Raw genomic sequence first — 26,225 nt, 5'->3', positions numbered from 1 at the left:
CATTTATGCCGCTGCCGAGATTGGGTTGAATGACATCCCCGATATGCAAGAGGACTAGGAAATGCAGCCTCACCCAGATGGCTACTACCCAATCACAGTATCACACTATGTAAGAGAGCAAATATTGGTGGACCCTATATCCACCTCTGGTATAGTATTTGATTCCTTGCCACTTGCCCACTGTCTAAAATGCAACCAAACCAGTTACTATCAAGTTGATTCTGACTCATGGCAACCCCGTGTGGGTTGCCCACCATTGGAGTTTCATGGCTCTGACCTTTCAGAAGCAAGTTCTGACACAGTACCACTAGTGGGTTCGAACTAGTGGGTTTTTGGTTAACAGCTGAGTGCTTAGCCAGTGGTGCTACCAGTGACTCCATACTTCAGTGTCTAGGAAGGCGCTAATATGAACCATAGCTGTTCACCATATAATGGGGAGAAATAGAGGAATAGATAGCTGGCAAACATAGAGGTTGTAATCTTCCAGAATTTCTAACAAAGAAACATTCTCTTATGTTTCTAGTCCATCAGTAGACATATTAAGTAGTCAATATCATTTGTTTTATTTTTATTTTTTAACATGTCTTCATACAGATGTATTACTTATCAATGCACAGACATCCCTGGGGGAAATAGTGGAACATGCATTATTACACAGTGCAAAGGAACGTCTTTTGTACATGTATCCAAATGTTATCTGGAAACTGGAGACATGTTGACCCATTACAAGTTCATGTGTTTCCCATGATTTTCACTTGTCCCAGAGTGTATATTTTCTTTCCCTCTTTTTTAACAGTTTTATTAGCACTTCATTCACATGTCACACAATTCAGTAACTCAATCATAGCAAGAAGAGTTGTATAATTGTCACCATATTCAATTCTAGAACATTTTCTTCTTCCTTTGCTCATTGTTATTCATGTAGACTTTTTTCTAATTGCAGCAAGAATATATACAACAAAACATTCTGCAATTCTACAACTTCTGCTTGTCTAATTCAGTGCCATTGATTATACTCTTTGTGTACAACCATTATTGATACCCTTTTCCAAATTATTCTATCACCATTAACATAAACTCAAAGCCCCCCAAACATTTAAATTTTTTTCAGCCAGGCATTTCTCTCTCCTCACTTCTCACATGTATATTCATTAGCTTTATGACAAAAATAATCCTGCTGCATGTGTTTTTTTTTCATCTAAGCATTCACAATAGATACAAGTCAGCAAATGTTATATATACCATTTCCAAGGTATGTGTTAAAAGTACACTGCAAACTGTCACAGCCAAGAGCTACCTAAGGCAATGCGATGACTAAGTGTTTTGTGGGATCCAGGAGCAGAAAAGGGACACTCAATAAAAACTTAGGAAATCTGTATGGAAGATGAAGTTTGATCAATACTGATGTCTTCAATACTTTACATAAAGTCAGGAGAGACCCGTCCCTGGAGAAGGCCATTCCCACTTGTGATGGGACAGCCAAGAAGCGGAAGGCGCTCCGTGAGATGGATTCAGCAGTGGGCTCCAGCACGGGAACCAGGGAGCAGATGGGGCAGCACTGCAGAGTGTTGAGTTCTGTTGTGCAAAGGGTTGCTGCAGGTTGGGACTGACTAGATGGGAACTAATAAGAACAAAAGCAACCATGTATCAATATTGGTTGATTAATTGTGACAAATACAGTCCTACTAACAGAAGGTCTGAATAGCAGATGGAACTGAGTGTGGGACAGATGAGGACCCGTACTGTTGTCATAATTCTTCTGTAAGGCCTGGTACTGGTTTCCAAGCTTACTTAAACAGAAAGCACCATGCGACCACAGTAATCTCCATCCATAGTGAGGACTCGTAGTATAATCTTACTACCTGCTGTAGAGCGGGCCTCGCGTTTCTACCTTTCATATTTCCATTGTAGGTAATTGCACCTTTCCTGTAATCAGTAGGTGGGGGTGGCTATTCCTTTCCATCAAGTCGTTCCTGACTCCGGACTTTGTCGTTGTTAGGTGCCAGTGAGTCTGCTCCCGACCCAGAGCGATCTTGTGCAGCACAGAGCAAAGCACTGCCCGGTTCTGTGCATCCTCACCATTGCTCCTGTGTCTCAGCCCGTTGGTGTCGTCCCCGTGTCCGTCCATGTCTTTGAGGGCCTTCCTCTGTTTTGCTGCCCCGGCGTCGGCTCGGCCTTGATGCTCTTCCCCAGCTCCCAGCATCCCAGCAACACACAAGCTACCACGATCCGACACACCGACGGAGAAGTGGGGGCCTGCAGAAGCTGCGCCTGTTTCAAGACGTCTCGTCCGGGGGTGAGGGTCTTAGTAGGTGCTCGAGGAATATTTGCATCTTTTTCCTTTTCTCTTCCTCCCTCACTGCTCCTCGTAATCCTAACAGTGAATAATATGAAGCGCATTGTGCTGTAGAAAGGATCAAGCTGATAAATCATGCACTTTTCCAACTTCAGAAAATAGTAGGCACGTGGGGACATGGTTCTGATGCTCGCGTGGCCCACCCATATATCCCATGTGTATGATGGTATCAGGCTGTTAGTCATTTTTGGGTTACTAGCTGAATGGTAGTGAACACTCATTTTTCAGTTGAGAAAAGCATAACATTATAGGAGAATGATGGAAATGGTTGGAATTACAGGTATTTTTTCTACTTCTTTTCTGAATTTCCTAAAATGTTACTAATTAAAAAAACAACTTTAAATGCAGTCTTGAAAAATTATTTCAAATCATAGCTTATCAAAAACACGTGCATACACACACGATACATAAATACCTAGCTGTTCCACATGTCAGCACCATGGAAAGGGAGAACCCTGTAAATAGAACTTTCGATTCTCTTTGTTTCTCCTGATTTAACTGCCCACATCGTAAATCACTAGGATTTGTGTGCAAAGGTCTATGTCTTTGAAAGTTCTATTGTAGCAGGCTCAAAAGTTATGCATTTTTCAAAACTGCCTTGGCTTATTTTAGCTTTTGCATTCTGCTAGCATCATAAGGACAACTTCTTGATTTCTCCATACACAATTGTAGCCAGTTCAGCAATATTTATATGTGAAAGGAAGTGGAAGTTCGAATCCAGATTTGTTGACCCTTGAGATCTTATATTGACCTTAGTAGGTATTAACTTTTTAGATCAATAAGAGCTGTTATTGACCTCAAAGAAAAGTCAATATCTGCTTGTTAATTTGCAGCTTGCAAGAGGTACACATTTTGTTCCTCATTATTACCCTACTTATTTCAGCGTTAAAAACCAAACCAAACCAAACAAAAAACACGACTTGACTGCTTCTACCCAGAGATCATTGCGTCACGATATTTTAGTTTGGGTGTTTAAGGAGGTAATCGTTGGACATGGTGGTTAGTTGCTCCCTTTTGATTCTTGTGTAAAATTGTAACTGGCAGAGTTGCAGGCTGTCGAAGGAAGTGAGGTCGACTCAGTGGTGTTCTGGGGGAGGTATTGACCTTTCAGAAACAAGGTAAAATAACGAAAGCTCATGGCAGCACTATTCTGACGTGTACATAGGAGCAAATGAGAAGAACAGTAATTGGAAACAAGCAGTCTGAAAAGGACTAACTGTAGCACAGGTATGCTTTTCCGTCTGGAGAGATGAGTGCGGGCCAGTGTTCAGCATAAACACAAGCAGCTTTGGGGCAGGCGCTTCTGGGAGTTTAAATTGTAGAGGCCTGTGCTTCTAAAGTTTCATTCAGGGTTTTAAGTTTTCAGTGTGGGTAGTGAAGTGGCTTTTCACATCGTGCTTGTTTGTTTATTAACATGGAGATGTCAAGTTTTGCATAACTTGAACTGTCTCAGAATTGCCTGTCGCTGAAATTCAAATGTCAGAACAATACTTCTACACATATATGACTCTGATCTTTCAACTCTGAACACCTCATAAGTGAGTCAGTGTCACTTTGGCCTTGCTAGGATCTAACTTTAAAAAGAGTGAATCGTTTTAATCTGGTCCAGGGAGGTTGGTCCTTCATTCAGCATGTACACCAGGAATCCTGCAGTCCTTTACCGATCATTCATCTTTTTATCCTCCATATGTAACTATTTTGATGAAGAATTTTATAACACGAGCCTGTGCTCCCTCTTTAATGCCATTGCCCAATTGAACTTTAAGTCCCAGAATCGGTTGGAGTCTTTCCCTAGTGTGTCGAGTGTGTTCGTTGTCATGGAGTTCTAGATATCAGGAGGAGAAAAAAACTTCTTTGTTCAAAAGATGAATACTTTCCAAGGCACAAATAGATGATAGAAGACAGATGACCTGTAGAAATAGACCTTCAGCCATGAGTTTACCCTTTCGGAGTATGTGTGTCATCTGTATGTTTAAGATGAAGAGAGAGAAAACAGTTAGAGCCGGGTGAGCCAGAATCACTTTCTCATTTGACTCAGAACACTGACTAGTTCCTATTGACCACCAGGGGCCTAGTTCTCATTTTAAAACGGGACGTAATGCCAACCAAGCTGATGATATTAATAGTTTGCAGTGAACTACCTACCTTGACCAGCCCGTGTGTTCCGACATCGAGCATGCCTTTCTCATCTTAGGCAAGAAAGGAGCTCCCCAGGGGACTGTCTTCCTAGAAGAGTCTTATTTTTGTATATCTTCCTCATAGCCTGCGTCACTTCTTCTTCTAGGATGCAGCATTTTAGCAATTGAAGTATGCCAGGATTTCATGTTAATAACATCTGTTGTTTGGGGTGTCAACCCCCCCCCCCCCAACCCAAGAAAAAATGTTTGGACCTTCGCGTGGAGTGTGTATCGTCCCGTGTTTCTTGTTTCCTCTGTCAGGAGATTAGTGGAAAATAAGCTGTGTAAATTAAATTTTATAACAAAATTATCTTCCAGTGTTCAGGAGGGAAGATGCTATTGCGAGATAAAGCTGGAGTGGATTTTGTGTCAAGCAATTTCAGCACCACGACTGTGCCCTGAATGAGAAATGTTGCTCAGGATTTCCTTTAATTCTGTCGAAAACTTCGTTGTGGGAAGTGTTTAAAACTGCCTCATTTTAGACAGGTGATTACATACTTCAGGTCTATGGTAGTTTGAAAACAGCTTTACTGAATAGTTTTAATGACCATTTATTAATGGTGGCTGTGTGTGTGTGTGTGTGTGCTTGAACAATTGTTATTTCAAGAAGCGCCTCCACTGCTTGAGCTCATTCCTTAAAACTTGTTCTCTCTCTCTCTCTCTCTCTATCTATCTATCTATCTCTATCTGTAGATCACTGCCTCTGAAAAGTGCGATCACAATGTGTTCATGTTCTCAGCCAGGACTTCTAGTCCAGAACTCGTCACGCCATTGCAGAAGAGATGGTGTTTTATGCTCTTATTTGTCTGTGTCAACTCTTGAGTTTTGCCTTAGCACAGCAATTGCAAACTGCTAAGCACAAAGGCCAAGTTGTTGTTGGATTATGTTGCAACTTTTGGTGGAAAGCACCTCCTTCGCGTAAACATCAAGAAACCTTCATATACCTATAACTGTACACCAGTAGATATACATATGCATCAGTAGATACATACGCATTCAGTAGATATACATCAGTAGATACATACACATTCCAGACTCCAAACCCACTGTTAAGTCCAACTCATAGCGACCCTGTAGGACAGGCTGTGAAGCTTTCTGGAAGCAGACTGCCTCCGCTTTCTCCCATGGAGCAGCTAGTGGGTTCAAGCTGCCCACTGCTAGCAGACCAACACTTAACCCCCCTCTTCACCAGGGCCTCGTATATACATACCCCACTGCCATTTGGTCAGTTCCGACTCATAGTAACCCTGTGTAGGGCTTCTGAGCCCATCAGTCTTCATAGGAACAAATAGCCTCATCTTTGTCCTGCAGAGTGGCTCGTGATGTTGAACTGTGGACCTTGTACCTACCAATCCAAGGGTTAGTCGGCAGCCCCAAGGGAGCTACTTTATATGCATATAATATGCCTCCAAACTTCAGTTCATGTGTGTTTCCTGGCCTTGCATTTTTCTGGGGGCCCAGAATGAGCATTTAGCGTCACAAGGTACCAGAATGGTGGGGTCTGAGAAAGCATATTGCAGAGCACTGTGGCTCCGTCCCACGGAACTGAAAATCCAGGCATTGTTAAAGGGCTAGGTTTATGTTCTCATTTGCCATCCCTTCATTTAAAAACAGTAAGAGGAAACCATCCTCATAAGCAATAGTAACTTCAAAGAAGAGTAAACCCCAATATTTCAGAAGTGGCTACTTTTTTTTACTTAGGAGCAGAGAGCTTGAAAAATATAGCTTTGTGATCCCGTGTTCTTAAATATGTACAGACTTGGAGCATAATGTTATTTCAGGCGATTCATGCAGCTACATTGGCTATCTTGCCATCATGAGTGAAGCCTACGGAGGTTTCTCAAAGTGTACATTGCCCATTAAGGCTGTCTCTGAACCAGCTGAGAGAAGCCGAGCCTTACTGCCGGCCCATGAGGCTTTGGCGAGTAAAAGTTCACTCGGTGCCGGCCATATACCAGCTCCACAGGCCCCAACTTTATTAGTGTGGAGATAAGCTGATTAGGTCTTGTCAATCAAAGGTGCCCATATCTCAATTGAGAGACACACTCTCACGTTTCCTTTCAGCATTGAAGCAGGCAACAAAGAGAGATGTGTGGCATGCATCTCTCCGGTTGTCACCATGTAGGGTGCAAGGGCCCTGTGATGATGTGATGACTGTATTAAAGAGGACATCAGTTTGTTTTAAAGTGTTTTGATTTTTTATGGTGGCATTAAGAGAGAGAACATTGTGGTTGCAGCTTTACTAGAAAGCAAAGAGTTCTAGAAGAAGGGGGTGGGGGGAGTGCTTCTTTGAAGCCTACCAGGGCTTTGAATCTTGCTGTGCCAATGGGCGCTTAAGTGCTCCTCTAACTGGCAAGCTCCGATACACCATCAGCTTGGGCACGGCCCTCCTCTCCCAATGATTCACTTAGCAGTATATGGGGGGTGGGGTGGATGTTTCCATTGACCTAAGCCATATTAATGCATATTGACCATGCGCTTTTCTTTCTGTCTTTCTGGGGTGTTTTTTTTTAAGTGACATCAGAATTTTTGGTGAAAATATCATCTGCATTTGCTATGCTGATGTCTGTCTACTGATGCTAAAGAACAGAGACTAGTACACAGATGGGTGGCCGGGCTCCGTTTCATTGTTTCACACACAGTCACGCGTGCCCGGTCTTCTCTATTTGGAAGCTAAACCTGACTAAAATAGAGGCTGTCTAAGTGTGATTCCGTGGGACTTCAGTTTGAGACCTCCACATCCAGGCAGCACGGAGAGAGAGGCAGAGCAAGGGTGCGGAGGGAAAGCCTGGCCTTTGTTCTTCACATCTGAGGGCTGCTTACTGCAGGCCTCCTCCTCACTTCAAATGCCACAACGGAAAGGGTCCGTCCTCTTCTCCCCTGGCCTACACCTCCCCGCCTCTGCCCCCCCCCCCCCAGTGCTACAGCCCCCTCCCACAGCCTACTCGCAGTGGATTATCTCTTTATCAGCCATTCTCCCCTTCACGCCATCCATTTTCCCACCAACCAATCAGGCAGCCCTCTTAGGAGAGCCAGGGCGCTCCCTTCAATAAAATGTTAATTCTGCCCACACAACTCCACATCGGCCATCCTGGATGCTTCTTGTCACAGAAGAGAAAGGCTTCCATGTTCCCCTCACTGGAGAATATCATTAAAGGGGGGGAGCGGGGGTCCTGTGAGAAAGAGACAAAAATGTCGTGAGCAGAGGACAGAAGGTAGTGATCCTTTCTGAGCTAAAAGGTATTCCGTTCCATACAGGGCTGATAAGTCAGAGTGGACACGCTGACAAACAGGTGTGTGCTTGACACACGTGTGTGTGAACGACCCCAGCTTTTAGGATATTAAACCAAAAGCCAGAATCATTGTCCCTAGAGTCAAGTCCAACTCATAGCCAGCCTAGAGGACAGAGTAGGGTGCCCCAGCAGCTTGCTACACAGAAGCAGACCGCCTCGTGTTTGGACTATGGAGCAGCTGGTGGGTTGGGACTGTGGACCTCTCTGAGAGCAGCCGAGAGCTTAACCTCAGCACCACCCCGCACTCCTGTCGCTGGACAGAGGTCATCAAAGCCAGTCTGCCCAAACAGGTGACTGCATTAATGACTCTGCTCTGTTCAGTATGCCACCCTCTACTCCCTTCAGCATAGCCAGATTGGGGCCAGCCACACTTACAATTAGATGCACTTTATCATATCCAGAAGTCTGAAAGGGAGGATTCTTGGTTTTAAGACACCAGTTTAGTACTGAATTTATTTTAAGAGTGTTAAGGTCTTTTACAACAATTGATTCTCAGTAAGAGAAAGCTGCAGTGCATCTTTCTAGATAAGCCTTTTTAAAAATATGCATTTACTGATGCATTTACACGGTGAGCATGTGTGTCTCGTTCTGTGTAAGGAACTTGGCTAAATGCATCCTCATTTTCAGTTTTCTAGTTTAATGTTCCTTCTTCAGCAAAGGCTCCCGACTGCTCAGTGGAAAGCAGCCTTCTCCTCCCATGGCATCTGTGCCTCCCCTTCTTGCATTGATTGGAGCTACGGATTATGTTGTCCATTTACTCTCGTTTCTTGCTAGTCTTCTCAAGAAGGCAGTAAGCTCCCTGAGGGCCGTGTTATCGAATGGTTGTAAGAAGTCGGCAGCCCCGTTCCTTTACTACAAAGAAACGTGCTTATTCCATGAAGTTTCCTCCCCACCTGTAGCACGACAATAACTATAGCCATGTCCCAGACCACTTTCAAGGAGATAACTGTGGGGCTTTAAAAAGAATGTATCTTTTTCTGTCTTCCTCTCTGTTGAAGTTCCCAACACTCATATACCCATGTAGTTCTCTTGAATATATATATATATATATATATATATATATATATGTATGTATGTATGTATGTATGTTGTGGGCAGCAAAGTGATAATTAAGAAAAGAATACTCAATCTAGTCTGCTGTGTCGCTGTGACATACTTGTTAATATGCAATTGGCAGTAAAGTTTTTAAGTCAGTGACTGGACTCTTATTACAAGTTTACTATAGTCATTGTTTTCAAGCTTTAAAATGCACAGGGAAAAGTGGATTGCAATACAATCATATTGGCTTATCCTGAGTTCAGGTACCATGTCTGTTTCACCAATATCCTAATGCATGGAACTGGGGGTAAATGGCGACACTGTTTACAGTGGTTTTGTCGGTGTTTAGACCTCCACGTTCTGTTTCACTACAGGAGGAGCACAGCACATGGCTAGTTCTCCTTTGCTGTTCGGAAGGAGACAGCAGTACTTGAATTGTGCAATCTGAAAGTGTAAACCTCTTCAGCTGATCTGAAAGCATTTAGATCCCTGGTTTTTGTTTTTGTATTTCTTTTTCATGTTAGAAGCTTAACTCAAGTAGAAATGAGGGATTTTGACATGTTTCTCTGATCAGTGATAAATGAAAATTCGACTCAAATAATAAATAGACCTTCACACCAAAACAGAGCATAATTGGAATCTGCATCTAGTATATATGCTTAGCAATATATGTATGTGTGTGTATACATACACACGCACACATTTAAAGATATAGATATATCTATAGATAGATAGATATATCTATATCTTTAAAGGAAGAACTTAAGGAAAATATGGAGGAATGCTAAAAGCCACAAGCAATCATTGTCTTTTATTTCCCCCTCAAAAATAGTTTTCATCTATAAAGTATGCTCTTCTGAGTTGTTTTTATCAACAACATTAAACAAACAAACAACTATCATAAAACCTCTTTTTGATATACTGGAATTTACCAATGCCATGACCAGACGTCCCCCTTTTGGCAGGACAGTCCCGATTTTTAACAATTTTTCCCGTGTCCCGCAGCATTTTAAAAACAGTCCCAATTTTTGGAAAGAATACACGACAAGCTAGGGTATACGTTTTTTAACGTGTGGCTATTTCGCCAGGATATGAGTTTTATCAATGGTGTTCCGCTTTATCAATGTAAAATCTGGTCACCTTACACTAGACACTCTTAGCCTCCCCCCTAAAAAAAAAAATCCAGTACTTTATTTATTTTTATTTCATAAAGGTAGGAATATGTTCTGGGTCATTTTAGGAACTTTTCTAAAGGAAAAAAAATAAATAAATAACTTGTGTCAAATGTTTATTTATCTGCTTCTCAAATGACCTTTCAAGCAGTTCAAGTAGTTGTCACACAGAATGTTCCTGAGCCGAGCAGGTTTTTCCAAGCGTAAATAGACATGGTTTATGACACGGAGCGCTTCCCGTATTATCATTAAGGTCCGAGACTCCAGAATCAGTGATGTCCATCTTGGGTCACAGTCCCCCTTGGAGCCCCAGTGTCTCTTCCAGTGTTAGAGGACCGTGATCGTCGGCTGTTTCCATGTAGTTTGCAATTCTGCTTGGCAAACATTTTATTTCTGAAATAGGAAATGTGAATATATTTAGGATAATTTAGTCACTGTTACTTCAATTTGGTTTTCTTTTAGGGTATTCTAGGTACCTTCCAGAAATGAAAGGTTTTAGAAAGCGTTTTTATCTTTTAATGTGTCTGTGTGTGTGCCCGCATGTGCGCGCGCATGTATTTATATAAAATAGATTTTCTCCTATACCAACATCTAAGTGTCCCTTGATTGAGATAGCTTTATCATAGCAATCACATGTTGGGGGGTCCTTTTGTACCATTAATAATAACTAAGACACTATCATCTTTTTAAGGGAGAAAAAAAGAGGAGGGAAAAGGTGGAATTTAAAAGGGGGTGGAGTGGGGGGGGGGGCACCCTGTTCCTTTTCCTTCCCTGCGGCTGAGCTGTTTATCACTCTATCCTCATTCGATGAAAGTGAATTTTATAATAAAATTTTCCCTAATCGTGCACTGTCAGTGGAGGTGTCTTATCACTGAGAGGAAAATGACACCGATCCTATCGGAGAACAGCAACGATGTCCCCATGTCCCCATCACAAACCTCCGCCCCCATATCTACCTTCGCCACAAACGCCAAGCAGTGCCTTTTACATAAGAACATCAAAACCCAGCAAAGTCATTAAAATTGCACCCGCGTAGAGTTGCCGGAATCAGCCGCACTAGCGCAAAATGGGATGTGGGGAAACAGACTCTCTAAATGTGCTAATTCCATTGTCACGTGTTTACGGCTTAATTTTAATCAGTTAAAAAAGCCACACATTGCAATAAATTGGCATTATCTTCTGTGACACCAGAAGACACAGTTGGTTCAAGGATTTAGAGGGTCACTGGCAACAGCATATAGTCTTACAGACAAAGTGTTTTTACGCTTGAACTACGGTAGCTAAGGTACAATCCCCCAGTTAAGACCGCAAACAAAGACCCTAACCCACATAGGACGAAGTTCAACTTGCAGATCACCTTCATCCTTGATGGACTTTGTATGCAAAACAAAGGATTTTGAGAATTTTGGAAAAGAGTAATTCATTCATCATATCTTTTTTTTTTTTAAGTAGCCTTTCAGTGCTCTGGCCTTACTGCATCCGTGGCAGGAGACCAATGGTCTTTCCATAGGTTCTCTGAGTAGACTTGTTTTCCAGGCCTGATGTCTCATTGACTGTGTTTACATTGACCATTCGACTTGTGAGCCTAAACAAAGATACATTAACACGCTTGAAGAAATACAAACAGAAAATAGTGTCATTGATGACTGTTGCAGGCCAACAATGAAAGAACGTCGAATTAGCACTGATATATTTTTACACAATTAAGTTTGGAAATTACTGCAGTAGATGGACATGATCAGGCGATTTAGTTTAAATCTGTTTTGTGGCATTGTTGTTAGGGTGTACGTATGTCTATTTCAAAGGAGAATAATCCCTTGGACAAGGACTGACTGTTTTGCATCAGAATATCTGTGAGTAGTTTTACTTTGCTTTTCTGGGGTTTTCTTTCTTTTTCTTTTTTGAAAAGTAGGATTCACTTTCTTAGCAAAATACAATATATCGTTTCAAGTTGCAAATGTACCATTTTAGCTTCATCAATCTGTATTCTTATACCATGATTTTGAAACAGCCATCGGACAGCATCAGGTTTGTTTTTCAAAAACCTACAATGATGAAAATATTAAGTAAAATGATGAAAATATCAGTTAAATGTTGATGACTGTAAAACCTCTGTGCTCATAACATCCCAGTGAGTAGAGAAATCCCAATTTCACTCTGAAAATAGTTTGCCCTTTTTTTGGTTTTGTTTTTTAATTGACAAATCTGACCTTGGGAGAGAAAAATAAGTGCAACCGCAACTTTAACGGCATGAAAAGAGCTCTAGGAATTAAACCATTTGGAAGCAACTGCAAAAAGAAACATTTGAGCGGCTTTTGTTTTAGTGTTTGTTCAACACTTTGTGGACTTCTTTACACTAAAAGCAACGCGAACGAAAAGACGAAGCTGCCGTGAACCAAACCAGAGTAATTTTTCAGCACATTGTACATGTGTTCACTCCGAATTTACTTTCTATAGTTAGTGTCACATTGATCAGACCTCCGCTGTGTGAGTGACGTGCTTTAAAATAGAAAGAAAGGAAGGAAGAGAACATATTGTGAAGTTAAAACGGTCAACTTGTAGTGTCATGGAAACAGTTTTCCCCATCGTACCTGCTTTGTAACAGAGGCTGTCTGAGTTATTGCACCTCTTCCATGTTTAAAGAGCTTGAGTAAATTTACAGGGTCACTTTAAAAAATCTCTCTCTGTGTGTGTATATATGTATACATGTGTGTATGTGCACATACACACATATAAAATAGAGACAAACATTGAGTGCAAATTGTGAACACCATGTCTTTTCTCCATTAAAATCAGCCGTCAGCTCTGCGTAGAGGGAGAAAAGTTGGGTGGATTTGGAAAGGGCTTCCTTCAATGATAGCGCTGGCTTTTTTTTAAAGGGGCCACTCACCAAATAAATAAGGAAGAAGAGAGCTAATTGTATACAGTGGAAGTCTGGCTTTTCTAGCATGTGCAAAGAATGGTTTTATTGATTTTGGGTGGGGGGGGGGTTGCTCAGACTTTATTAGTAGCTATGGGTTTTTGTCAATGACTTTCCTTTTCTCTAATAACCCCCACCCCCCAGATAGGGTAGTTTACAGTTTCAAGTACATATGTCTGTGTTTACCTCATTGTACGTTAATTTAAGGAAGGCTATGGAAGACGATAGCCTGAGCGGCCTTGCCGTGAAACTGCTCTACTTGCCTGGAGCCCCGTGGGGAGTGTGACTGGGGGGGGCGGGGGGGGGGTCTGGTGGCAGGCCCTGTTTCCATCAAGTTCATGCCTGAGGTGGTGGGGCAGGTTTTGTTTAGCCTTCCTCTCACTCATCCCTACCACAGGGCTAGGGATGGGGGTGGGGTGGCTTCACTAGCTGGATGCAAAGAAACTGAAAGAAGAACTCTGATTTCTAATTCGGAGTGTCTGTAATTGGTGTGTCTTTTCTGGAAACCTGGTCTTAAATGGATTGCAGACCACAGTGTCGCATCTTAACCTCACCAAAAAACACCAACTGAAAATATTAACACAGCCACCAAACACTGGGCTTCTTTTGGTTTGGGGCTGTCGAAGAAATAGAAGGTTTTCTTTTCTTTTTTTCCCCAACAGTTTTATTGGCACATAATTCGCACATTATAGAATTCACTAGTTCAATCACATCAAGAACAGCTGTACAATCGAACGTTTTCAAACTATTCAGAAACCCTATAAAAGCAACGGGAACATTGTCGTACGTCATGTTTACTGAAAAGGCCCCCTTTTTTCCTAGATGCATTTTATTTATATTTACTCTCGACTTCTTTTCCAGAGTTTCAGAATAGCAGTGACAGTCATGATGTATGAATTTCTTCATGTGCGCTTCTGATTATTATTATTTAAAAACCGTATCCTGTTTTAGAAGCCGTATGGACCACTTGGAGGACTGTCTGGGTTGCCCCTGTGTTTACACTGCATGATACTTTTCCACCCGTAGGCTGCGCCATTGAGCCACTACTCGCAAAAGTGTGCCTTGTGTTGGACGGTGGGCATTGGAGGGACAGGGAGAGAAGTGGCTGCCTGCTTTGTAAATGACAGTCTAACTCACATGGCCCCGAAGGAGCACATTTTGATGTACCTAGCTAACCGTTTTGTATCTTTTCTAGTAATATTAAGTTTATTGGTTTGTAAAAGCTCTGTTTTCTTTCAAGATGGATATTTGTGTTTTTGTTTATTATTTCCCACATATATTAAGAAAAAACTATTTCTTGAAGAAATAGCATGTGTAACTTAAGCATAATTGTCTTACTCATTTTATGTGGTGGATAATTATCAGAAATTTATTTAATTCAAAAGGATGCTTTCTTTAAAATGTCTTTAACGTGTCAGGAACTATTTAAATAAGCATGTGCGTGCATTTTTTTAACCTGGGACTCTTTTAACTATTTAACTTCCTAACTGTGTAAGAAATTTGCGAGAGCAAAGTGAACATTGTGTCTTTTCTAAGAGAAGGTATGAAATTGTTCAGTCGTCTAAATAAAACAGTTGGCTGTTAGGATGACTCATAGCACCTTAACCTTCTACTAGCATTATTATTGAGACTAGCTGATACATGAAAACCTACAGTCCTGTTTCTGTTCAGTCAAAAATATGTATGAAATAAAAGACAAAATAACATTTACAACCAGGGTACATTTCCACATCAATGTTTCCTCACTTTACATGTCGGAAAATAATTGATTTTAAGGAGGAAAGATACTTTTTGTCAAATAGTTGAGAAATGGATGCATGCCAGCTTACACGGTGTTCTTTGATCTGTGGCTCTGCAGATTCTCAAAACGGCGTGCTGGGGGACTAAGCCCCACTCCCCATATGCGTTTTGAGTAAATCACTGTTTTCTTCGTTAATAATAACAGTGATTTTTTTGAATCGACTCAACAGCAGGCAGCAACAACATTGAAAAGAAAAGGAGGTATTTCGACCACTAGTGGAGAAAAGTGACTGAAAATTTAAACCACGGTATTCGCAATTAAACCGTGGCAAAAGTTCCCAGAGCATTCATGTTGTTTGGAAGTGTGGTTCCTGCTTGGATTTCCCTCCTGCAAGGGCCCAAGTGCGCCTGCTCACAAACGCCCCAGCACGCACCCTGCTGCTTCCTGTGTGACTCTTCAGAAAAAAGTTTGCAGAAAATCGGTTGATCAGCCGGTTCCATGTATAGGAGGTCTTCCTCGATGCTCATTCCAAGGCTAATTTTTCCTTCCTGCCAACTTGAAAGAATATCGAGGTTTATCAAGAAAGAAAGCCTTACTTGGAACTAATAAAAAGCCCTACATTACAGCATCTTTTTATAGGACACCGTTTTGTAGCTCGTGCTATGCTGTAGGTCTTTTTCCTCATCGGAGGCTATCATGGTTAACATCCAGTTTTTAGCGGTATCACGTTAGCATTTTGTGAATTCATGTCAATGAAGAAGGGCTTTGTTTTGCACGACAAAGTTGTCGCTGTTCACACATTTATACCATCGCAGTTCTGTGCAGAAAAATAAATCTGACCTATCAAATCACCATCTTAAAATTAACTAAATGATTTTAAGTTGAGAGCATTAGGCTAACATGAATCTTTTCCTTAGTATATTGTGTGTCTTCGCCCTTTTTTTTTTTTTTGGTAGTGAATCATGCTTTCAAAGAGCCTGTACCAAGATAAGGAGATGATGATTTTTCTTGAAACGTGATCTGGGGATTGAGAATCTGCCGAGTGGATAACGATGTTACTTGTAGACCACCTCTATGATGTGCTTTGGGGTGCACAATAAGTATGGAACTCAATAAGTGTTCAGCCAGTGACCTGTCCAAATCCAGTGGCGGTATAAAGGGTCACTAATGATTTAGTGCCAACCTTATGGCAGAACATGCTTGTCTGTTAATGAACGCAGACTTCCAGGCCTCTTTGGAGAAAAACAAAACCTATTCCACTGACATTGACTTGAATCTGACGACATTGGACAGAACAGAACGACACCTGGGGTTTCCACTGCTGTAAGTCTCTAGAGAAGCAGACTGCCTCTTCTTTCTCCTGTGAAGCACCTGGTGGATTTGAACCACTGACTTTCATGTTAGCAGCCCAATGCTTAACCCACGGTCCTTCGGGGCTCCTTCTCTAGGGAAAGGAGGATCATTTCATTGAGGCGAAGTACTAAGAATTGGTGCTGAATTAGGGCACATATCTATCTAGGCAAAATGAGATTGGTCTTTATTTATTTTACCACATCATGGCAAAAGGACATGATGGGGTTTTCACTATTTGGCAGTTAGTGTAATAAAGACTTTATGGTGTATCCAAAATTCATAGTTATTTCAGAGCAGCTGATGCTGAGGGATATAGAGAAATGTGCTTTTTCGAGGGGAGGAGGGGACTTGGCTTCTAAAAGTTCATGGAAAAAGAAAGGATTTCAAAGATAATGAAAAATTTCCATGAATTCTTTGAAGCTTTCTTATATGTTAGAATATTTTGGACAAAGGGTGAGGGTGGGGGTGGGGGTGGGGTGGAGATAGTGTGTGGTCTCAAATGTAAGCACCATACTACAGGTCCCAGGAGAAATTACTCAGGCCAACAGTTGATGATGGCTTCTCTTCAAATTAATAACTCTGCAGAGCTGAGCTCCAGGTGTGGGAGTCAAGGGAATTGTGTATTAAATGATGCTAAATGGTTCTTCTTTGGAAGGTTGGAGAGTTTCAGCAAGACCCCCAATCTTAACTCTACAGTATTTACCCAACAGCTCAAAATGACCAAAGGCAAATTAACGTTCTCCCTGGAGATTTATTTAAATGGCCAGCTCTTATTCACTTGTCTTGCTGATTCAATTTGAGGATGATCAAGGCCCCATGCTTTTCCACCGGCTTCCTCCACTCCTTCCTAGGCCATCGCTTCTTTGCGCTTCTCGATCACAAGGCAGGCCCATTCAAGAGCAGGAGTGCAAATAGGCTAATTAGCTGCCTGCTAGAAACACCGAGAATGGATTTGTTGAGAAGGGGAGCAACCACTTCTCGAGTACCTGCTATGACCCACGCCTACCTGTCATTTGATATGAGCCAGTGCCTTAGCTGGTAGGTCAAAATTGTGTCTGTGTTCCAAATAAGAATTCTGAAGTCCAGCGAGATTACGTAACCTGTCCAACTGAAGAGTCATCTGAAGTCCAACCCTTTCCGTTTTTCATTATAAGATGTTAACTGTAACATGTTGGATGGTCTCAGTTGAGTTCTAGTGTAGAAAGCAAAACGCAAAGTCAAGTCGGAACATCTCCTGGGTAAATACCGTGAAGATAAAGGTTAATGTTCTGCCCTCCTCCAGATTGCCAATCCCAGGGCAGGGTTCTCCCGCATGCTGCGGGCCGGTGAGTGTAAAATGAGACCTGACTGGCCCAAGACCAGAGGGCAGCCAGGGAAATCTTGGGAAGGCCGGGAATAATGCCGCTGAGAACATGCCACTGAAAGTAGGTGGCAACCTGCATCAGAACCAGTTGTGTGCTTGCTGGAAGACCAGCTTCCGGTGTCCCCACTGTCATGTACCACGTCAACATCACTGGCGGTATGGCCCAGGGGTCATTATTAAGAAGTCACCTCAGGTGGTCCCGGTGCACACTGAATTAATTCTAGGGGTTATTGGTTCCAAGTGTGGAGCTAATGGAATCTGGGAGAATGTATACTTTGGAAACTTCCCATGCCTTTCTGCAAAGCCTGTTTCTCTTTAGAGAGACGACTTCTCTATGTGAAGTGTCTAGACAAACCATTTAGAACTACTCATCCCCTTCATTTTGGTGCCCACTCAGACACTCATTAACACAATTAAACAGATGTCTTCTTTCAAAGCCCACTGTGAGGGATCGCATACAATTAGATGGCTTTTGCTTGGCGTTTTTCAAATATAAAGTGAAATGTTGCCTTGAACAGGACTGTATTAAAATATGAAATTGTCATTGGTGAAAAATGAAATCGGGGCATACATCTGGGAATATCACAGACTCTAAATGGGCAGTATACATTTTGGTTTTATTTTTGAAGTTCAGACACCAATAGCTGCCCAAAGGTCACATACTTAAGGTCAGGCAGCTTTCCTGTTTCCTTACATTTCCCCTCTCTAGCAAAGAAAGGCAGGGTTTCCTGGGGGTGGGGGTGGGGGTGGAGGTGGAGTGGGGCAGATAAAAGGACAGAGGGAAAAAAATCCTCATCTTGGCAATCTAATAGCCAAGGAATGATAAAGATGAAGCCTGGGATTTGTAACCCTTTGGACATAGGACCGTCTAATTTCCAGTTGGAAATTTGAATATAAAATAGACACTTCATATTAAAAGTTCAGTGGTTGTGGCTCATATCTTGCAACATAATTAAAATGCAGCTTCTTGAATGAAGAAAAGCAGAGTGTTTAAGAAAAGGCAGACTTCTGGGAGTGCTGTTTCTATAACTGTCTCTGAGAGAGAAGCTTGAAGTTGTGAGGATTTCATTTTGTTTAGATCCACCATCGATGCTCATGGAAGCAGCAGTATGGAGCTCAAACCACACATTGCACGGGTACATCTGCACGAGACCTCTTTAAAGTGTTGAAAAGCAAGGTGTTACTGTGAATACCAAGGTGCAAGCCTGCGTATTTTCAGCGTCTCTTACAAATGTGAGAGTTGGGCAATGAATCAGGAAGACTGAAGAAGAATCAATGCATTTCAATGATGGTGCTGGCGAAGACTATTGAACATACCATGGACTTCCAACAAACCAAATCTGTCTTGGAAGAAGTACAACCGGAATACACTGTAGAGGCAAGGATGGTGAGACTTTGTCTCAAGTTGTCAGTCAGGAGAGCCCAGTCCCTGGAGCAGGACACCATCTTTGGTAAAGGAGAGGGGCAGTGGAAAAGAGGAAGACCTTTGGCAAGATGGATTGGCGCCGTGGCTACAATAGGCTGAACATTAGAATAATTGTCAGGATGTCGCAGAATCAGGTGGTGTTTCATTCTGGGTTGCCTTGATTCAGAGCCCGTTCCACCACACCCAACAACCACCACCTCTGTGTAGGCCATCGCTCTGAGGAGGGGAATATGCCAGGGACATTGTTCATATTTGTGTTCCCACCAATTGTGGAGCAAACAGTGGAAGCCAGCACAATTTCTCATCTGGAATAGTCATCTTTCTCAGGATTTTTTCCCCCATATTCCTCCTTCTTAGCTTAATGCTAAAAGACTTGAGGGAAGAAAGTTAACTAGCTTAAGTTAGTTTCCCCCAATACTAGCCGTCTAGTACTAACACTAAAATGACCCCTGTGTTGACCAGGTACTCTCCGCCAGGCACCATGTTAATGATTCCATCCAATCCTGAAACAACCCTTTGACGTACTGTCTTCTCTTGACAGGCGAGAAAACCAGCAGTGGAAATATATTTCTTAAACACCTATGTGCTGGGTACTGCACCATGCTATTCTTCATATTGTCTTCATCAATCGCCTCAAACTTCTCTATCTGGTATATGGACATTATATTTAACTCACACATGAAGAAACTGAAGTTGAGACACTAAGTAAATGGCTTAGTCAAGAAGGTCTTTAACTGGTGGGTAGAAATTCTAGGTCATTTGGTTCCTCGTTCCTTAAGAGACATTTAAAAGATCTTCCCATCATTGTGATTTTTTCCATGTTTAAATTCCAAAGGACTAGTAATGTCCTGTATCCTGAAGTCCATCCTAAGAACCTTAGACTTGTCTAGAAGACAACACTGAACTTGGGAATCTATCTCAGGACACTGAGAGAGTAGAACACCGGATCCCACGGTGAGAGCAGGCAGTGTGTAAGATAGCGAATGGAGGAACGTGTGCCCCAGAGTTAGACAAGTAGACTCTGCAACTTTACTAGCGTCTACTTTTTGACTCTACAACTTTAGTATGATGGGGCTTCCCCAAGTTCGTGGAAAGGTTCCATCATCTTCCAATTTCATTTTTTCCACAAATGAAGCCCCTTTGTAGCTTCTGTGACTTTGAGAAAAATAATTCATCCCTTCGCTGTGTTGCCAGTAAAAGGGAGAAACTGGTGGTACTGATAAGCCAACAAGATCTCAGTCAAAGCCCTTGTGGTGTTGTGGGTGATAGTCCCACATATCAATCTGTGCAGAGGTTTGTTTTTATAGATCACAAAGTGTTTGCTTAGTTTATTTCTCAGCAGAAGGGTCAAATAGGGGAAGAAAAGGAAGGTACCAGACAAACAAGCAAGCCCATTGCTCTGAGTCTATTCCTTCTCCCAGTAACTAGGTAGGACAGAGGAGAACTCTCTGGGAGCTTTATGGGAACAGAGTGCCACACCTTTACCCTGAGGAGTGTCTGATGGGTTCAAACCACCCACCTCAGCAGCCAAGTGCATCACCACTGCACCACTGGGACTCCTAATTTTAGGGATCGCTTACATTATTCCCTTATTTTTAAAAGTTTGACCAACACCAATCTGTAAACCAGAATTCAGGAGTCCCTATTGTACAGTGATGTTAGTCTTATTCATTCATCCAGTTCTCTGTACCTCCATCTAACCAATACTTGTTGGGCTGCCAACAGCAAGGTCAGCAGTTCAAGTGCACCAACCCCTCTGCAGAAGATGAGGCTTTCTACTCCCGTAAAAAGGCACGGTCTCAGAAACCCACTGTGGCGGCTCTGCCTTGTCCTACGGGGTTGCTATGGGTCCGAATCAACTCCATGGCAGGGAGTTGTTGATTGTCAGCAGTAAAATAATATTGAGTTGTGAAATCTAAATAGACCTGGGTTCAGATCTCGGATTTCTGTCATAAGCTGTATAACGTTGGGCAAGTCATTTACCCTTTCTGACCTTCTTTCTTTCTCAGTCTATAAAATTAGCTTAAAATCTAATTTGGATGCTGACTGTATCAAGCACACTAAGTGGTTGCAGCATAGAGGAATGCATTGAATCCAGGGAGGCTGTCATGCCCTGGCCCATTTATGTGAATTCCCAGATGTTCAAAGGAAAATTTCAGGTAAAATTGATTTGACTGGTACTAAACTCTATCACTCATTTGTTTGAATGGCGGTTCCCAATATTGATCTCTGACTTTTCGCATGTTCTGAATAAAGTGATTGAACTCAACCATTTCGTTTTGATAGATGACAGTGCTGAGTTCCAGATGTGTTCCCTGACTTGTCCATGTTTACATTGTCAGGCAGTAGCGGAGGAAGATCGAGATTCCAGATTGTATTTGTACTTTGTTTCACTCATATGTCGTTTCCAGGGCCATGGGGACCTTGCATGGCTTGTTCCCCTGAGCTCTGTCTTGGGTGCTAATAGTCCAAAACCTGTTGTCATCAAGCCGATGATTCCAACTCTTAGCGACCCTGTGGGACAGAGTAAACCTGCCCTATAGGGTTCCCAAGGCTGTCATTTTTATGGTAGCAGACTGCCACATCTTTCTCCCACCGAGGGGCTCGTGGGTTCAAGCCATCGCTCTTTGGGTTAGTGGCCAAGATCGGCACCACTGTGCTGCCACGGCTCCTAGTGGTGCTAATAAAGCCCAAACCAACCCCCTGCCCCTGAGTCAATGGCCACGCACAAAGACCTTGTCTGGGATTTCCAAGACTAACCCTTTGGGAGCAGACAGCCACAACTTTTCCCTGTGAACTGGCTGGTGGGTTTGAACCACCAGCTTTGTGGCTAGCAGCACAGTGCCATCAGAGCTCCTTAGGGGACGCTCATGGTAGACACTAAATAAATAGCTGGTGGCGAACAATCGAATGGATGGAATCTCTTGAGATTCCACAACCTAAACTTGTTTTGCTTTCTGGTATCTAAGGATGCCTCTCCCCCGTCACTGACGCCAGCAGAAGTTGGGTTGTATTTCCATAGTGCATTTTCCCGTTTCTGATTTTACACAAGTACAGATCTAATGTCTGGATCATTTCTATGAGCGTGGATTTTGACAGTGGCCAGAGACACGGCATTTTTCTGCTTCCTCCAGTCACTGTTTGTTCAGCCCCATCATGTAGCTCCAAGATGGTTTCATTCGTCTTCGTCCCTCTGCTCTCTGTGCCCTCTAGGGATGTATATTTGCTCTGTTTCACAGTCCAGCTGAATGAATGCCACCTTCATTTAAATTAGTAATTTATTAAGTAATTACCCAACTGAATTAGCTTTTCCTTTATGAAATTAATGTTTAATCTATAGCTTGAAAGACGGCACTCTTATTTCTTCTGTGGTTGTTTATGAAAGAACATTCAGGAGATTGTTTCATTGCCTTGTGCATTTCCTAAGCAGTGCTGGAGCCATGTTGCTTCATAGAATTCATATTGTTTACAAAATATTAATAAAGTAACTCCATTAAATTAATTACATGTACTATTATTGCATTCGTTTGGACAGCTCTTCTTGATGAGAGCCTTGTACGATGTCCCACATGCTGTGCAGGAGAATTTAAACCTCTCAGGATCTCCTCGAGGCTCCTGCTCAGGTTTGTCTCCTGCCCTTGCCCACCTGCCTCTTCTAAAAGGGGCAGAGATGCCCATTTCAGCTTATTGATGGCTCTTCCCTACAGAGTTGGCACGGTCCATTCTGCATGTGACACTTATATTTCATAGATTCTGAGCTGAATTTTAAAAATATATATATTTCTAAGTAGAAGTTGAAATTCCATTTAAAATATTTCCTTAGAGTGAATTCTGAACTCTCAAGTGTCAGTATCGCAGGGTGTGGAGTTGTGTGGGGAGGAGGAGGTGCTGGTTAAGGAACAACCCCTATCATCTCTAATGGAAGACTGTATAAAAATGCATTGTTACCTTCATCGTCGGAAGAAAATTAAGATGGAGCTATTTTCTTATACCTAGCTCAGTAAGGATATCTTCTTCACGTACCGTACCGAGTGCGTAATGTGCACAGGAGACCAGGCTGCACGTGTCAGAGCAGCGCTTCTCAGATTTCCTTCATCAGGACCTATGGGGAGAAATGCACTTTGCATTGTCATCCCTATTATACACATATACACACAACTGAAATGAATACTTAATACGGCACCGTTTACCCTTTCTAACGATGGGTAATGCACACTAATATTTTCTAATCTTTTTCTTTATAAAGAGAAATGCAGGTCTTAATTCCTAGATTGATTATATAATCCACCTACAAGGGCGCCAGCCCCAGTGTGTGTTAGAGAGCTACAGGAAGACACTAGTTAGCTCCCGACATGCACTCGTGTTTTCTGACTGGAAACCGAAAACATAGAGATGACTTTGCTGAGAGGCGACATGTGGAAAATACTATCCGTTCGTGTTTTCCTGATTTCTCTCACTTGTGAATAAGTACGTTTTGCTTCATCTGTGCACCTCCATTTAATTTTATCCAGTTAATATTTTTCTATGAGCTGACTTCAAAGTGAATGTTTAAAATTGCATAGCCTTGCCCTTTGGGAACACCTTAGGTTTGATGCTCCCACCCAGTGTTTTCCTGATATTAATTGCATCAAATAACTGTATGAATATTAAAGTACACTAGGGATTGCGGTACTCCCAGCAGTAGACCTAGCACTTTTTGGTAAATAGTTGTAAGTGAAGCATGCTGCAGGAGCTGGAGAGACTAAGCTCAGTTTTGAGAAGAAGACAATGTGTGGGACAAGCCTTATACATGCAGGAGATTACAAAGTATGCCATTGCTTTTGTGGACAGAATTATGAACAAAGGTTTAACCAGATGCTTAACTGCTGCAGCACTAGGGGCCCTTGAACAAAAGGACCCTGGGTAAGATTTTGTTTGGGGAATAACAAAATGTACTGCTTAGTTCCAGCATGAGGCGCAAGTGAGATTCAGAGGAGGAAGGAAAGGAATGGCAGATGAGAACTTGTGGAACTGTGTGTGCCATGCCCAAGAGCTAAGTCTTAGAAAGAAAGAGGTAGGTAGGTCATTGGAATTAGAAATAGTTCCACAGTACGCTGCTAGGATAAAACCCATATTCAAAGAATATCCTCCTGACAGTAGTATGGGGAAAGAATTGGGGGTTGGGGAATGTGGACTGATTGATAGCTAATTTTGAGTTATAATTTAATCAATTTGGTGTTTTAAGATTAGACATGGAATCAGATACAGGTCATCACATCAACTGAGCATTCTTAGGCTGCCAAGAATTTGCTGAATTTCAAACTGCACATGGGCTTGGTGGTCTGATCCCTGTACCATGCCAAGAGTGGGCATGGTACAGGGATCAGACCACCAAGCCCATGTGCAGTTTGAAATTCAGCAAAGCATTAACTCAATCTCTCTTTACAATTCTTTCAAATGGGTTCCTAATGCTCATCTTTCCTCATAAAGTTGCTGAGAAAATCAAACGCAAACGTTGCGAAATACCATGTATTTGAACCTCTTGAATCAAGTAAGTAACCTAATGCTAATGATACTTTAGGTGATAAATCTGACCAATAGCATCTTGTAAGCTCAGAGAAAAAAGAGACCCAAGAAAATGTGTAGCAGCCCAGAGAAGAAGCTGGTAAGGACTGAAGTAGGGTAGGGTTCTAAAATAAGGAATGAACATAAAAGGACAGATGCAAGAGACTGCTTTAGGGAAGAGTCAACAAAGACAGGAACTTTGGCTATAGGAGTAAGGGTCAGAAACACCCAAGGGGGTTCCAAGGCATCTATTTAAGTAAAAGGTATGTTGGCGGTGGTGGTGGTGGTCATGGTGGTGGTGGTGGTGGTGGTGTGGTGTGGTGGGTGCCATCGAGTCAGTTCCCGGTTCCGACCCATAGCAATCTTATGCACAACAGAACGAAACCCTGCCTGGTCCTGCACCGTCCTCACAATTGTGCCTGTGCCTGAGCCCATGGTTGCAGCCTCTGTGTCTGTCAATCCATCCCCTAGCGGGCATTCCTCTTTTTTGCTGCCCCTCCACTTTACCAAACATGATGTCCTTCCCAGGCACTGGTCTCTCCTGAAACATATCCAAAATACGTAAGATGAAGTCTCCCATCCTTGCCTCTAAGGAGCACTCTGGCCATACTTCTTCCAAGACAGATTGGGTTGACTTTTAGCTGTCCATGGTACTTTAAAAATTCTTCTCCAGCGCCACAATTCAAATGCATTGATTTTTCTTCGGTCTTCTGTATTCAGTGTCCAACTTTCACCTGTGTATGAGACACTGGAATACCATGGCTTGGGTCGGGCATACCTTTGTCCTCAAAGTTATACTATTAGTGAAGGTTTGTGTTCTTGTTAGGTACCATTGAGTCCATTTCTCCTCATAGCAACTCCACAAATAACAGAACAAAACCCTTCAGGGTCCCATGCCATCCTCACAATCATTGCAGACATTGTGACAGGCAGTCTCATTGAGGGTCTTCCTCTTTACACCAACCCCACCACCCTACGTTACCTAGCATGTTGTCTTTCTTCAGGGACTGGTGTTTCCTGATAGCATGCAAAATGCACAAGATGAAGCCTCCTCATCCTCGTATCTAATGGCACTTTGTCTTTGAAGTGCTATCCACCAGGTAGGAGTGATGATGTACACGCTATCTGCACATGTGACAATAACAACTCGGTTGTTATTCCTGGTGACATGACGGAAAGACTGCAATCCCTCACCATTTTGAGCCACAGACCATGTAAGGAGCTTTAGAGGGAAAAAAGATGCATTATAACAGTTACCAGAAACTCTGACCTTCCGGTGCAACCAAGAGCACTCACATGGGGATTTGCAGTGTGGGTGTTGGGGACCTGGAAGGGAGAATCCCCGAGAAAGAGGGTGGTGCACTTAGGACATGCTGAGGAGACGTTGATGACTGTGAGTTAAGAAGTGCTTCAGAGGAGTTGGTCGCAAAATATTTTAGGGAAGCCTTCACCCATTTATCTTATTTATAGTGCTTTCCTTAAGGGGATGCATATGAAAGCCACGAAGTCTCGAGCTCTGTGGCTATAAACTGTTCTCATAAATAGGCATGAACTCACAATTTTAAGTGATAAAGCATTGGATGGTACTTTAATTGGCAGTCTTTTTCTATGTACTATATATACGAGGGGGTACCCGCCCCCCCAAAATGGATTGTTTTCAAAGCTAAGTATTTAAATTGTATTACTAAACAACCTCATCACCTCCAAAGTACTCTCCATTACACTCCATCCATTTGTCAAATCTGCGATTCCATTCTTTTTTTTTTTTTTTATGCTTACCAATTTTTATTTTTATTTTTTTTATTTTTTAACATTTTATTAGGGGCTCATACAACTGTTATC

At 42.3% G+C, this 26,225-nt stretch overlaps 1 protein-coding gene across 5 annotated transcripts in view; it reads left to right on the top strand.

The window, feature by feature from the left end:
* Window positions 1-26,225, top strand: part of VTI1A (vesicle transport through interaction with t-SNAREs 1A) — a 400,746-nt gene that overhangs the window by 120,018 nt on the left and 254,503 nt on the right. The window contains exon 7 of one of the 5 annotated variants that reach the window (XM_045291214.1): window positions 2,000-2,622. The exons of the other annotated variants lie outside the window; for them this stretch is intronic. Coding sequence (XP_045147149.1) covers window positions 2,000-2,136 — 137 coding nt within the window. The 3' untranslated portion in view covers window positions 2,137-2,622. Of the gene's footprint in view, window positions 1-1,999; window positions 2,623-26,225 lie in introns of those variants that run through there. 5 annotated transcript variants of the gene reach the window in all.

The sequence above is a fragment of the Echinops telfairi genome, unplaced genomic scaffold (genome assembly GCF_000313985.2).
Source record: "Echinops telfairi isolate 266 unplaced genomic scaffold, ASM31398v2 ScPeMD7_70;HRSCAF=299, whole genome shotgun sequence".
Taxonomy (NCBI): domain Eukaryota; kingdom Metazoa; phylum Chordata; class Mammalia; order Afrosoricida; family Tenrecidae; genus Echinops; species Echinops telfairi.
Note: the sequence above shows the minus strand (reverse complement) of the source record. Positions and strands in the feature narration are given on the sequence as shown.